Source organism: Sorex araneus, chromosome 4 (assembly GCF_027595985.1).
Source record: "Sorex araneus isolate mSorAra2 chromosome 4, mSorAra2.pri, whole genome shotgun sequence".
Lineage (NCBI taxonomy): Eukaryota > Metazoa > Chordata > Mammalia > Eulipotyphla > Soricidae > Sorex > Sorex araneus.
The window spans coordinates 127,478,532-127,493,419 of NC_073305.1; the positions used below are offsets into that span (position 1 = coordinate 127,478,532).

The window sequence follows — 14,888 nt, forward strand, 5'->3', positions numbered from 1 at the left end:
CTGGTGCCCGCTCAAACAAATCAATTAACAGGACGATAGTGCTACATGGTAGTGTATTCTATTTCTTCCCCTTTTATTATTTTCCTAATTGAGGAATTAAGAGGTGTCTAATTTTTCGATTAGGACACCTCCTAATTCCTCAATACTGAAATTCCAGTAGAACACTCCAAATTAGATGGGTTATTTATAATATATAAAAAAAATTAATACTGTACTCTCTGAGAAGACAATCCTAAGTAACTGAATCTGACTTTTAAAATATCATCTTCCCTGAGAAAACAACCCTAAACAAATAACTCCTACTTCTTAGGACAGAAGCAGCGTTAAATTCAGAAATGAACTTGCATAGGTCAAGGAACACCATCTGCAGAGACAAGAGATAGCATTAACAGTAAATGTCAAATCACAAATGCTATCAAGAACTTCGAGCTCCATCTGCACAAAAGCAAATGATGATCAAATCAATACAATTCAAAATCCATTTTTAAAAAAACTGATTACACAATAACTATCAATATTAACATTAGGATCACTTCTTCAAGCAATAAATATAAAACCAAAAGATACTTTATGTACTTTAACATATCTCCAATATGTGTCCATTAATCAAGTCTTACCAAAGATTTCTAAAATCAGAACTCACTTTAAAAAAATGTATGCCAAAAAAAAAATGATAAACTATTTTCTTTTGACTAGTGGTACGTTAAAAAAAGAAAAGTACTAATTTTATAACTTCAGGCTCAGTCTTTAAGCATTATTTTATGAACTATTTGAAACATCTATAAAGAGAGAAGCATCTATAAAGACAAGATAAAGATTAATTTACTGATCCATAAGATATATACTGTAATAAAACTTAACATCTAAAAGTTTATAGCTCATTAAACATTATACTATATACTCTGTATATATGCATACACACATTTCAGAAATCTTCATGGCAATATTTTAAAAATTAAAAAATCAAGGTTCATTCATATGGACTTAGTAATTTGGTCTTGGTGAAGAACAGATAAGCAAGTAAGAGACAGAACAGGACACGAATTTATAGGGGGGGGGAAACTTCAAAGAATCATGTCAGTTAATACTCCTCTCAAAGAATTTGATCATATACTAGAAAGAAATAGCAGGTCTATGGAGAGAGGAAAAAACCAAGTCTCAGAATTTCTATCAATGCCATGCTTTGTGTCTTAATACAACAAAAACCAAAACTCAATGCAACAAAAACCTCCTAAAACTCAGCATTTTTTCATATACAAAAAATACTTCTCTAAAGAAATTGGTTATGTCCAAGGACACAGCATGAACTTGGCAATTCTGCTATTACTAATACAACTTGCTCAGGAGCAAGTTTCTGCTGAAACTTCATTAACTCTATAATTCCAGTAGCTCTAAATCTATTGCTACAATTCTGGCTATAAAACAGCAGCAGCAGGAAATGTACCTTAAATACCAATAAGCTATGGGTCCTGATTAAGAAAATAGTAGTAAGTAAATGTTCATATAAGCAAATGTTCACTTTTCACTTATGGTGGTTAAAAGGTACTGGTGGAATAGTTTTAAAAGTAAATAAATCTCAAGAATAAATGTCGAGGGGCTGGGAAAGTGTATAAGAGTTAAAGTGCTTTTCTTGTATGTGGTCGATTCCAGTTCAATCCACAGAACCAAATGTGATCTTCCCAAGACTCTTTTTTTTTTTTTTTTGCTTTTTGGGTCACACCCAGCGATGCTCAGGGGTTACTCCTGGCTTTGCACTCAGGAATTACTCCTGGCGGTGCTTGGAGGACCATATGGGATGCCGGGGATCGAACCCGGGTCGGCCGCGTGCAAGGCAAACACCCTACCGGCTGTGCTATCGCTCCGGCCCCTTCCCAAGACTCTTGAGCATAGAGAATTAAGCCCTGAACACCTCAAGTATGGCCTATAAATTAAACAAAGGAATAAATCCCATGACCAGAGAGATAGTACAGCAGGTAAGGTGCTTGCCTTGCATATGGTCAACTGTGGTTCAATCCCAGCACCCCATATAGTCCCCTGCCATAAATGGTCCCTGAACAAAAATCCAGGAATAAGCCCTGAGCACAGCCAGGCATGGCCCCTCCATCCTCTAGTCCAATCAAGTTTTAAAGCAAGAAACTATATGGTATACAGGATTAGAGTCAAAAAACAGTTGTTATCTTAATCACTGACTGGTCCTCACAACTATTGGGTATGCCCCATATTTTAACAAAATTAAATGGCAAAGATTCCTCAACAGAAAAAGTGTCACATTCTAAGCACCAAATGCAGAAAAGCATACAGAACTACTTCCTGGCCAGAAAGTTTAGGATTCATTTATTAAAATAAATCCTGAAATCAACCACTCTTCTAAAGTCTTCTATATTCTATATGAAAATTTGACATCATAGCATCTAGCAGTTTTTAATTTAGTTACTGCCTATCTCGTAAAACTGACTTCTTAAATAAAGTGACTGAGATAAAGAGCTTAAAATAATGCCTAATGCCTAACTGTAGGCATGCAAACATAAGCATAATAATTACTTTGTGAGCCCAGGGAAGATGGCTCAAAAGGTTGTAGTACATGATTTGCATGTGGGAGTCCCTGGTTTGACCCCCCGGTACCACATGGTCATCCCCCACACTCCCACCCCAATACTCTAGAGTCGTACTGGGAGTAGCTCCCAAGCACCACTGGAACTGGCCCACAAAAACAAAACAAAAACAAAAATACTGTTGAAATTCTAAGAACCTCTCTTTTTTGGGGGTGGGGGTGGGGGCAGGGAGTGCACATTCAGGGCCTGTTCCTGACTCTGTGCTCAGGGACCAGTCCTAGCAGATTGGGAGAATTCTTAGCAGACTGGGGGAACTCTGTGGTGGTGGAGATCAAACCCAGGTCGACCACGTAAGAACGGCAAGCACCTTACTCACTGCTGTATCTCTACCATCCCCAAGGAAACTCTCTTGAAAGCCGTTACTAGAACCTAGAACTCTCTTGCTAGTCTCAACGCAAGACTAACCTGTACAAATATTTTTTCTTTCTTTTTCTTGCCAAGTCTTTCCATCTACTTAAAAATTGTTTTCTGTTGGGGATTTGTTTAGAAAGTCTTCCCTGACTCTAAGATTAGATTATTTCCTGCCATATTTGTCATTTAATTATATTTTCATCCATTAAAGTATTTAATATCAACTAATGATATAATTTAATTATTGTCAAGAAGTTAACCAAATGTCTCTATACCAGTTATTAATAATCTTATGTTTTCTAACTGAGAATAACATTTTTATTATATTTAATAGTACATTCAGAATCACTGTCACTGTCACTGTCATCCCACTGTTGATTGATTTGCTCGAGCGGGCATCAGTAACATCTCCTTTGTGAGACTTGTTGTTACTGTTTTTTGGCTTATGGAATACGCCACGGGTAGCTTGCCAAGCTCTGCCATGTGGACAGGATACTCTTGGTAGCTTGCTGGGCTCTCCGAGAGGGGCAGAAAAATCAAACCCAGGTTGGCCGCATGCAAGGCAAATGCCCTACCCGCTGTGCCATCACTTCCGTCCATTCAGAATCATTTCTCGATTTTATTCTATTCCATTGATTATTTTTCCTACCATATTTCTACTAAGCATCATATTCATTGGGCTGGAGCGAGAGCACAGCAGGTAGGGCATTTGCCTTGCACTCAGCCAACCCGGGTTCAATTCCTCCACCCCCCTCGGAGAGATCGGCAAGGTACCAAGAGTACCTCACCCACACGGCACAGCCTGGCAATCTACCCATAGCGTATCCGATATGCCAAAAACAGTAACAAGTCTCATAATGGAGATGTTACTGGTGCCCGCTGGAGCAAATCGATGAGCAATGGAATGACAGTGACAGTGATCATATTCATTAGAATCTATAACCTGATCTTTATGCCCCCATTTTCTTTGTACATAATACCTATGGTATTGGGATATGCTACCAATACATCACCTTCTACTAAACAATACTTTAAGAGCAAGTTTGCAATGTTGGTCCTTTAATGACCAATAACAAGGACTGTACCTACTACACAGTAAAGACATAATATATGATGAATGGCTGAATGAATGACTTCAAGTTAACCTTCCAGAGGTTAAGTGATTTTGCAATGTTATAGAAAAAATCTTGAGAACCTGAAAACATACTCCCTTCAACAATCAGATTCAATTACATAATTCAAAGTTGTGATGAGGAACCAAGAACTACAAGCTTCATTCTAGAATTCACAAATAAAAGGAACAGTTTTATGAGTCAGTTAGAAAATAAATTTTTCAATAGTTTGATATTTACAAATTTCAATTTACTAGAGTATAATCATAAGAGAAATTATACACGTGCAATTATAAGTATCACCAAAATTTTCTTTATAAATCACAATTTTTAAAACAGCATCTCAAAACGTTAGAAATTTATTTACAAATGTACACCTATATCTAAGACAAGTATAAAATATTCATGGTTGAACACTGATCACATAACTAACAATATATTGCCTTATATTATCAAAGTAAAGTAACTGGAATCACACCTACTACTTCCATTGTGTTCATTTGCAAATAACTAATGACCTCTGATAATTTGAAATTAATTTCAGAAAACAAATTAATGACTGTTTTTGCTGTATTCCTGACCATGTGATTTAAAACGTCTTAATCCCAATAACAACATCAATGACAAAAATAATCAAAGATATCATGTAATGGGTATTTATATTATGTCTATCTAAGACTAATGCAATCCTACACTCTTTTTTTTCATATCCCCTTCAAATAGCCCAACCAGAAAACTGCCTCTCAGTCCAGTAAGAGCCAATTACCTAGAGTTTTCCTATCAATAATAGGGAGAAAAGTCTGATTTCAAATCTTTTGTCCTTTATATGGCAGTGTGCCACTTCTAATTCTTCAACAAATGTTATCCATCCAGTTTATCTAGTATTAAAATTGGTATAACATTTTTTAAGTTTATACCAAGAAAGGAATATAATTTCAGTATTAAAGACAAGAGATAAAACATCTCTTCTAGATATACTTTTCACACAACAGTAAGAATAAGTTACATGTTAAACAAGGTGACCAAATGATGCCACAAGAAGGAATAACAGCATTTTTAGAAATGTGAAATATAAGATTAACAAAAAATGCTTGTAAAGGAAAAAAATTCCCATGAGTTGGGGATATAGTTAAGAAGTGGAGTGCATGCCTTATACATGTGTGGAATCCTGGACTTATTCTCTCACGAACAACTACTTCTAGATCAGTCTGTTTTTCAGTTTATCCGTTCAAACACAGAAGCTAGTCAAAACTATTTTTCTAAATCAGTATATAATTTTATAGGTAAAGTTTATCGCATTTTCAAGTTTATTTTATTTTCATCAAATAATTCACACTGCCGTACAAATGTGAAGCTATTTCTATAGGAATCATATACCTTGTCATTCAGACCTAAATACTTGTTTAAAGAAAGGGAAGTGCTGGTTATTACAATTTAACGACATTTTTAACCAGGACTGTCACAGAAACCCTATGCCAACTGAGTCTATAGTTATTACGTTCAATCCCCCTATAACCACACAATGAAAATATATATATGTATATATATACATATATATATATATGCGCCTACTGTGTATAGCATTTATCAGGGTATTCAACTACTGCAGTACAACAAAGAAGTACTGTTTTTGCTAAGCACTCACATAAAAAAGCATCACAACAATTCACATAAATATAAAACTTCAATAACTTCAACTATACCTCATTCTGAAGTTCATCACCACTTTTACCAGAAGCAAGCATATCATATAAAGTACAGCAAAGATCTTCTATTCTTGTTGTTTCAGCCATTTCATTTAAAGTTGCATTTAAGTACTTCTCAACTTCACACCACAAAAGAGAGTCATTTGATTTTTCCACAGGCTTAAGCTCTGGGGTAGAATGCTCCTGAAAATGTTCATTCAGAAATTTCTTGTAATCTAGGCTTATTGTTTTCTGGGAGTCACCGTTTATCGGCAGTTCATCAAAGTGCTCCAAATCATGCATTTCAAATGAAAATACTAAATTTTTACCAAATAAAACTTTATCATCGCCACGGTCCTCTTTTGATCCCTGGACAAGAGCAGTAAGACTATCTTGATGGAAGTGAGAAGCAATTCTGTTAGTTGCATCACATGCTGCAGTGGCAGATGATGATGGGAAAGGACCAAACATCTGCTTGATAGCTTTTGTTTCCTTGTGTCCCACAGTGTCCTTCAAGTGAAAAGTCTTGAAGAGAAATGCAGCTGCGCTTTCAATTGCTTCTTTCCCATTATCCATTCCAACTATTCAAAGACAGAAAAAAAAAAATCAGTATTAGCTCTACCACATCATGGTTCATCTTCTCTTTTGCAAAATATAAAACTATTACCCATATTCTTATGAATAAATTCAGGAGTGGAAACACATGGATCAAGACAACCAATTTAAAAGTGCTGAAAAATTCCTTCAAGTCCACTTAAAAATTTCCAAAGACCTTCGTAGGAAATAAAAGATTGTTTATTTTATATCATAGTACAGAAACCACCTAATAATAATCCTTTACCTCTTTCTGAAAGTAATTTCAGCTATTAATTGAAACCAAAAGATTAATTTTATAGGCTTGTCAAATAAACAAAACTAATATGTGAAAAATACCTTAAGTCTAAAGCCTTTTGAAGCTGAAAATAATCTCAACCTCAGAGATGTTCTTTGGGGTGTGGAGGGAGGATGCATGGGGGCTGGGGATGAGGGAGGCGTTGAATCACACTAGTCAGTGTTCAGTGTTGACTCCTGGTCATGCTCAGGAATCACACCTGGTGGTGCTCAGGGGATCATGTGGGTGCCAGGGACCCGGGTTGGCTGCAATAAAGGCAAGATCCTGATCTCTGGCCCTCAAAGATAATTTTCTTCTAACTTGTACAGTAAATCTACTATGACAACAGCAGGTTTACATAGTCTTCAGTCAATAACATATCAAACAATCAAGGAGAAACATCAAGAGACTCCTTTAAAGTAAATCCAGCCGTATTATTACAGAATAAGACCTGGTGTTTAAGAGTTCAGAAGTAGGGGCTGGAGCAAAAGTACAGTGGGTAGGGCGTTTGCCTTGCACACAGCCAACCCGGGTTTGATTCCCAGCATCCTATATGGTCCTCCGAGCACGACCAGGGGTGATTCCTGAGTGCAGAGCCAGGAGTAACCCCTGTGCATTGCCAGGTGTGACCCAAAAATAAAAAAAAAAAAAAAAGAAAGAAAGTTCAGAAGTAAATCCTTTTCTAAAGAGGAAATAAATGAGCAGTCTCTAGTTTCTTTAAGGCATTAGCTTCTCATACCTGATTTTACTCTAATGAAAGAAGAAAAAAACTTGTAAATATCAGAGCATTTAAAAACTATTCTTGGAGCAGAAATTTCAATCTTCAGAAGACTCAAAAAGCCAACATAATTTATGCAAAGTAATAATTTATGGTACCAGTAGTAATTAAAGCTAGGCAATTTCTGAAACCATAGCTCCAACCTACCATTAATCGTACGGAGCTTACTGTATAGCTCAGTAATTCAATACAAACTTCTACAACCCTGTTTTCAACATGCCAGGAAGAGATTCCATTCTTCTTTTTCAGTTTTCCTAGATATTATACAATTCCTACTCTTATCAACAAGGATTCTGTTGTTACTATTGTTGGGAACCACTGTGAGCAATGCTTTGGGTACCACGCAGTTGTGAGGATTGAACAGCCTTCCTGCACACAAAGCATGTGCTCCAGCCCTTTAAGCTGTCTCCCTGGCTCTCAACAAATACTTCTTCACACTCCGAAATCAGATCCTGTCCAACTCAGTAACTATTTCCATGCCTTAATTTAACTTCCTTCAGAACCCCTGATGGCTCAAATATTATCCATCTTTCAGAATCCATTTCAATGGACTCATTCAAGATGAGTATATAAATGTTTCTACCACTGCATTATCTTCTCTGTACCTTAACTAAAACAGGTGCCTCCTAGATCTATTGTATTAAACTAAATCCAGATTTCAATGATACTAGATTACAACAGTATTTTTATATTATACCATATGACTTCAGTGTTTATTGTATTTGATGTGCACATGTTCACATTAACAGCCTTCTACAAAGGCTGTTAGTAGAAGGAAGGCTTTACAACATGTATCTTTCTAATTTCTTTAAATATTAAGTCAGCTTCTATAAATTGTTATAGATAAATCATTTCATATACAATTATTCTTTCAGTATTTAGAAAATATATAACAAAAAGTTTCCACAAAGTTTTTAAATTAACATGCATGTACATTTTACTTAAAAATCTATACATCTTTAAAAAAAAAACAAATTCTATGTAACCTAGGGCCCATGATAATTCCAGTGGTAAATTAATTGGGTTTAGATTAGTAAAATCTGAACCAAAACGAAAATCATTTTACAAACTCACTCTATACCATTGTAAATATGTATTCTTTTGTCAAGATTATTGTGCTGCAACAGAATACTAAAAATTTTCACATTAAGTTATCTAAATTCTTCCTAGCAAAATTATCTTCATATTACATGTGCTGAAATAAACCTGAAGTTTAAATTAGAGAGATGAGAAAAAAATTTAGCTATTAAAGAAGATTCAAAGCAGTCTTATAATTCCTAAAGGAAATCTTCCCACTACACCACAGAAATTCACAGCAAACTTCCAAAAATAAAATGTATCTCAAATTCTCATATACTAACATAAGTAAATCGCCTTAAGAAATAAAGGAGGTGGCCAGAGTGATAGTACAGCAGGTAGGGCATTTGCCTTGCATGCAGCCAATCTGAGTTCGATCCCCAGCATCCCATATGTTCCCCCAGCACCGCCAGGAGTAATTCCTGAGTGCAGAGCCAGGACTAACCCTTGAGCATCACTGGGTGTGTCTTAAAAAAGGCCCCTCACCTTCAAGAACGAAAGAAATGAAGACATAGCTGCAAAACAAATTTAAAAAGTGAAATTAACTTTCTATTATTGGGTGACTGGTTAGTTTATATGGCAGCCGTATATTGCATGTATTAAATATAAATTGTAGTGGTTCCATATATCTGTCATCAAAATAAAGACATCAAAATAAGTTGCCATAAAACAACTTCCATAATGTACTAAGTGGAAGAAAAAGTTCTGTGCACTTTTAAAAGAAAATAGTAGACACAAAGAATTATCTACCAAAAGATATCAACATTTTTTCAGCATTTCAATTTTTTAGTATGTACTGCCTTACATTTGTAAAATTTTGAAATCAAGGATATTAAAGTTAAGGTTTGCTGCAGAATACTTTATAAATATTGGTATCTTTGCTTCATTAACTCCTTTTGCACAACCTATTGCATGCCTTTGAGCTGTGATACCAATAATAAATTCCTATTTTTTAGTGGTTTCTCAAAAGTGAAGATCTGGGCCAGAGTAACAGTACAGCAGGTAGGGCATTTGCCTTGCACGTAGCAGACCCAGGTTCAATTCCCAGCATCCCATATGGTCCCCTGTGCACCGCCAGAAGAAATTCCTGAGTGCAGAGCCAGGAGTAAACCCCGAGCATCGCCAGGTGTGACCCAGAAAGCAAAAAAAAAAAAATTTTTTTTTTAGTAGTAGTATACAGTTCCTTGCCACAGTTGGCTATCCAACCAAGCAACCAATAAACTCTGAAAACAATGTATTTCTCAGGGACACTAATATATACTATTACTTTCATCCCTGTTGCCTTCCAGCAACCGGGAAGCATGCCTTATAATGTCAGCTCAGAGACACTTGCTCCAGGGCTCTTTCTGGATATAAAGATGCAGACAATACAAAGACCATCACTTTAGGACTGGGGCTTGGTACCAGGAAGGGCAGCAGACTAGAAGATGCTCTTATTTGCTACAACAGCCTACCCAAGAAGCAAGCACTCAGATCTTTCAATGACTGAAATATATGAAAGATAGCTGTCAAACACAGAAAACAGCTGAAGAGAATGAATGCAAAGAGATGTGTGAGTTGTCAAAGCTCAGGCAGGTCCCACCACCTCTCAACAAAAATATAACCAGGAGGGATATCAGCAGGAATCCTAAGCGTTCTCCATAAGCCAGGTGAACAGATCACATCCAAAAAAAAGGTGGGTGGAGGCCTCAAAAATGTTTATAGTACACTGTAAGTAAAAAAATTTTGTATTAAATAGCTGTGTTCCTTTTCCTACACTATAGCCAAAATTAAACACTATATATTAATTGTTAAGAATGTTACTTACAAATAACTTATCTTCTGCTGATATCCCTTTCTAGCTTACATGTCACTTATACCCACTGGATGAGGCTTTTTGGTTAATAGTTGCTCTCAATTCTTTAAGCTTCTTATGTTTCTCACCTTAACTATGATGTGTGAAACAAAAAAAAGCTTGAGTAATCCTTTTGGAACAAAAATTTTAACCTCCTCCACGTAAAGTCTTAGTAAAGAATAAAAATGTGTTAAACAATCAATTGATGAAAATTTTCAAACCTTTAAGGAAGTTGAATACCACTTAAATATATCATTTTTATCCACAAAACACTGCACAACACAGACTCTTAGCCAGGTACTATCTTTATGCACCTGGCACCTAAACAGCAACACACTTAAAAGTACATAACTAGATGGTCTACAAAGCAATTTTTTTTTTTTTTTTTTTTTTTGCTTTTTGGGTCACACCCAGCGGTGCACAGGGGTTACTCCTGGCTTTGCACTCAGGAATTACTCCTGGCGGTGCTCAGGGGACCATATGGGATGCTGGGATTCGAACCCGGGTTGGCCGTGTGCAAGGCAAACGCCCTACCTGCTATGCTATCACTCCAGCCCCTACAAAGTAATTTTTATTAATAATGAATAATTGCTTGGTCTAGTTCACACACAGAAACATATAAATCACTGATAACTTAAAAGCACTATTAGAGAGATATCTTTAAAGCATTAATTACTGACTATAAATCTTAAATATCACCAACACAATTTACTTCTGTATTGTCCTATGACTGCAATATTTTAAAAATTAGAATTTTTAAAATTACAACTTTTAGAAACATACATTAAAAGCTGAGGATAACTGACCACCTCAACCTTCAACATTAGCAAAAAAAAAAAAAAAAGCTGAGGAATTCATTTTGGGATGCCACCTGGTGCTGTGCAGGGCTTACTCCTGGTTCTGTGCTCAGAGATCACTCCTAGCAGTTCTCAGGAGATCATGTGCAGTGTTGGGATTTTAGCTGGGCTTGAGCAGCTGCAGAACAAGCACCTTAATCACCATACTATCTCTCCAGCCCCAATTTGGGTTCTGTCAATTTAATAAAAAAAAAAAACTTAAGTAGAAAAATTTAACTGAAAACTGAATAAAAATATTTATCAACCTCTTGCATACTTAATTGCTAAATTTTCCATTTGGCAACTGCCAAAAATTGAGTTCAGTAAGATCTCCGGGGCAACTAGGAGAAACCTCGGCGGCTCTTCCCCTCGCCACGGGTTTGGTGGACTCAGGGGTGGCCCAGGCCATGGGGCGGTTGAAAGAGGAAACTAGGACGAAGCTGGTTGATGATCAGTTGCCATTTATTCCATTCTCCCCACGCGCCTGTCCCAGTCTCTCTAAGCTCCCCATTCTAGTCTCACACTGCTCCTCATTCCCGTCTCCTCTTGTCTCTCCCGCTCATCTCTTCGCACTTCCCCTCACAGTCGAGTCTCAGACTACAGTGCTCAGGCCGGATTAGTCATTCGGACCCCTAGCAGGGCCCAAATCTAGCTATTGCTTTTTGGATCATGATAGCATTTGTCTATGATCATGCTCTTAACTTATAGTTAAGTATTATGGCACTTTAGCCAGGCCCATATCAATGCCAGGATAGCACACAGCTCACAGCTTGCCCTGGGTCCATCTTCAGGACCCTGCTTTGGGAGTGTTAGGAAGTAAAGGCAAATGAGGCTTAAGCTGAGAGAACATATGTCCAAGAGGAAAATACCATTCAGAGTCAATTAACTTCTAAGTTACAAAAGCATAGCATTAACTGTCTTCTTGTGCATATACAAAAAGGACATTGCTCTGAATTAACTATGCAAAGGACTTGAGGAGAAGAGAAAAACAATATTTACAAGTCAACAGAGCACAAAGAAATAGATTACAAATAAACACAGAGGAATGGGAGCACTGTGATGGGAGTAGCCCAATAAACCTAAGCTCCCTGTGGCAAGGCAGAAAGGACAAACCAATGTTATCCTACAGAGATCCTTGACCAGTTAATTAATCATCGGACAGGAAAGTTATATACCTTTTATAACTAATATTATAAATGCTAGAATGTTCAAAGCAAATAACTCTTCTCATGCCCTGTCCAAACTTTAAATAAAATTTTACTGGAATAAATTACGTCTAACACTGATCTGCAATTGTACACACCATCAGGGTATTTTCTTGCTTCCCTGCCCCAGTGTCCACGTTTTCCATTTGTGAAGAAGGCCATTTCCGGTCTTGCAGTAAGGCCAGAAACTTACGGAAAGACATTAGTTAATTGGCTTTACTTCTTTTATATTTTAATTTTCCCAGTCAGAACTTTTTATGGGGGGGTGGGAGGTGGAAGCCCACAATGAATTGTGCTGGGGAGACTTGGTGTTCAGAGCTCCCTTCCAGTTGTTCTCGGGGAACCATGTGGGGCATGAGGGAGTCAAACCCACATGCAAGGCAAGTGCTCTAATTGATTTTTAAATTTTTAAGTTGTAGTTTTCTACAAATACCTAAATTATTTTATAAGTACCTTCTCTATGACAGCATTACATACAAAAATATTGATCCAAGTTAAATGTACAAGATGTCAAATCTCCATTCCTCATCCTTCACTTCCTTATTCACATTCACTCAGTACTTATCAGTAGAATTTTTTTAACAATCATGGCATCTAAAATTATTACATGAATCTTCTATTTTTATTTTACACAGGAATTCAGATACAGAAATTACTACTGTATTAAGACTGTAATAGCCAAGATCATCTTATTTTTTACTTTCTGCATTGTAACACCTTTTAAAAGTAAGTATAATATGGCTCTTTGGGGAGTAAAATAAATGATTTATGTGATATAAATTTTAAATTGCCTAAGTAATATCATTTAATATAGTGAACTTCATCAATCTTAGAATACATTATAACAGTGAGTCAAAACACCTCGAGCAAAACCTTGCATTAAGCAGACTGAGTATCCAAGACATGCCAAGGATAGTAAGAAGGAACTGCTTAAATGTCAAAATTATTCCGACATATACAGAGGAATGATTTCCTTCAGGGAGAGCAAATAATTAAACAAAAATCATATGAAGAGAATGAAAAGTAGTACTACAAAACATTAAAAATAGTCTAAGAACTTAACATATATTCATACAAAAACGTGCACAATCATCTTATATGCAGGCTTTCAGTTGGCTTCCAGACACTTCATTGCCATTTCTAGTACTATAAACTCTTGTATGAAATTACAATTCGACTTTCCAAGTGACCAAATAGCTAAAATAAAAGTTTCCATTACATTTTGTGCAAAAGCTTCCTATAGTAAAACCAATTATTTTGAGCATCACTAAAGAAATAAACTAGCACCGAACAAATCATACAGTTCATTGGGATTTAACTGGCATTTTTAATGGCCGGGGTAAAACATTTTTAAAAGATGATTTAAAATATACACTTTAGTGCTGTATCCATCATCAGATGCTAGGAAATATTATACTTAGTAATACTATTTTAAAAGTCAGCCTACAACCTTAAAAATGCTTCTACCATGCATGCAGTGTGAATTTTCTTCTGCTAATAGATTGTAAATGAGGATAATAGACTGAAATATGTAGAGTTGACCTTATTTCCAACTCTTGCCATACAATAATCATTCCATTTGTAATGTTTTGCTCTATCGTGAAGCAACTGTAGCACTGTCGTCCCGTTGCTCATGGATTTGCTCTAGCAGGCACCAGTAACGTCTCCATTGTGAGACTTGTTGTCACTGTTTCTGGCATGTCGAATATGCCATGGGGAGCTTGCCAGGCTCTGCCGTGTGGGCGGGATACTCTCGGTAGCTTGTCGGGCTCTCCGAGAGGAGTGGAGGAATCGAACAAGGCAAATGCCCTACCCACTGTGCTACTGCTCCAGTCCACAACATGAACTTTTATTTATGCAGCCAATATGTTTGCAAAATTAGCTAACATTGAAAGTTATTCAGCATTTTCATTTTGCCATTTCTCTTATAAAATGATTATAATATGTATGTACATATACCTATATATTTAAATACCTCTACTACTAAAACATTCAAAACACAATATTTCTAATTGAAATATCCTTCATGAATTCTTTCCTGATTTAACAAAGGACAGCTCTCTACTCCTTTTGTACCACCATATCACTGAGTATATACATCTACCAAAACATTGAACCCACAATGAATAACCATTTGTCTACCGATAGCTATTTTTACACCTAGGGTTTAATAGAATTACTCACTGATAGTCACTTCCCAGGATTTATTCCAGGTACTTTGTACCATTGTTTCATATCCCAACAATATACCAAAGTAAGAATTACCATGACCATATATTCAAGCAGATCCTCACCAAACATGTCAATAGGTTCTTGGAAATTGACTTTAAGAGAAGGGTATACTATGAAGCCAATGCCAATCTAACTGATACCAGCAAGTTTCTACCGTGTATTTATTTCTAGTCACACACACAAAAAGACAAACTTACAAAAGCTCAATAGATTCCCAGTATTAGACAACAATTCATATTCATTCCTTTATTCATTCATAAGCTGCTGAATCCAAAAGGAGTTTGTTGGATGAAAC

General features: G+C 36.3%; 1 protein-coding gene across 1 annotated transcript in view; it reads right to left on the bottom strand.

Annotated features, from left to right (window-relative positions):
• Window positions 1-14,888, bottom strand: part of ASCC3 (activating signal cointegrator 1 complex subunit 3) — a 332,257-nt gene that overhangs the window by 287,843 nt on the left and 29,526 nt on the right. Inside the window, exon 4 of the mRNA XM_055136146.1 lies at window positions 5,779-6,341. Within this exon, the coding sequence (XP_054992121.1) occupies window positions 5,779-6,341 (563 nt within the window). The remainder of the gene's footprint in view (window positions 1-5,778; window positions 6,342-14,888) is intronic.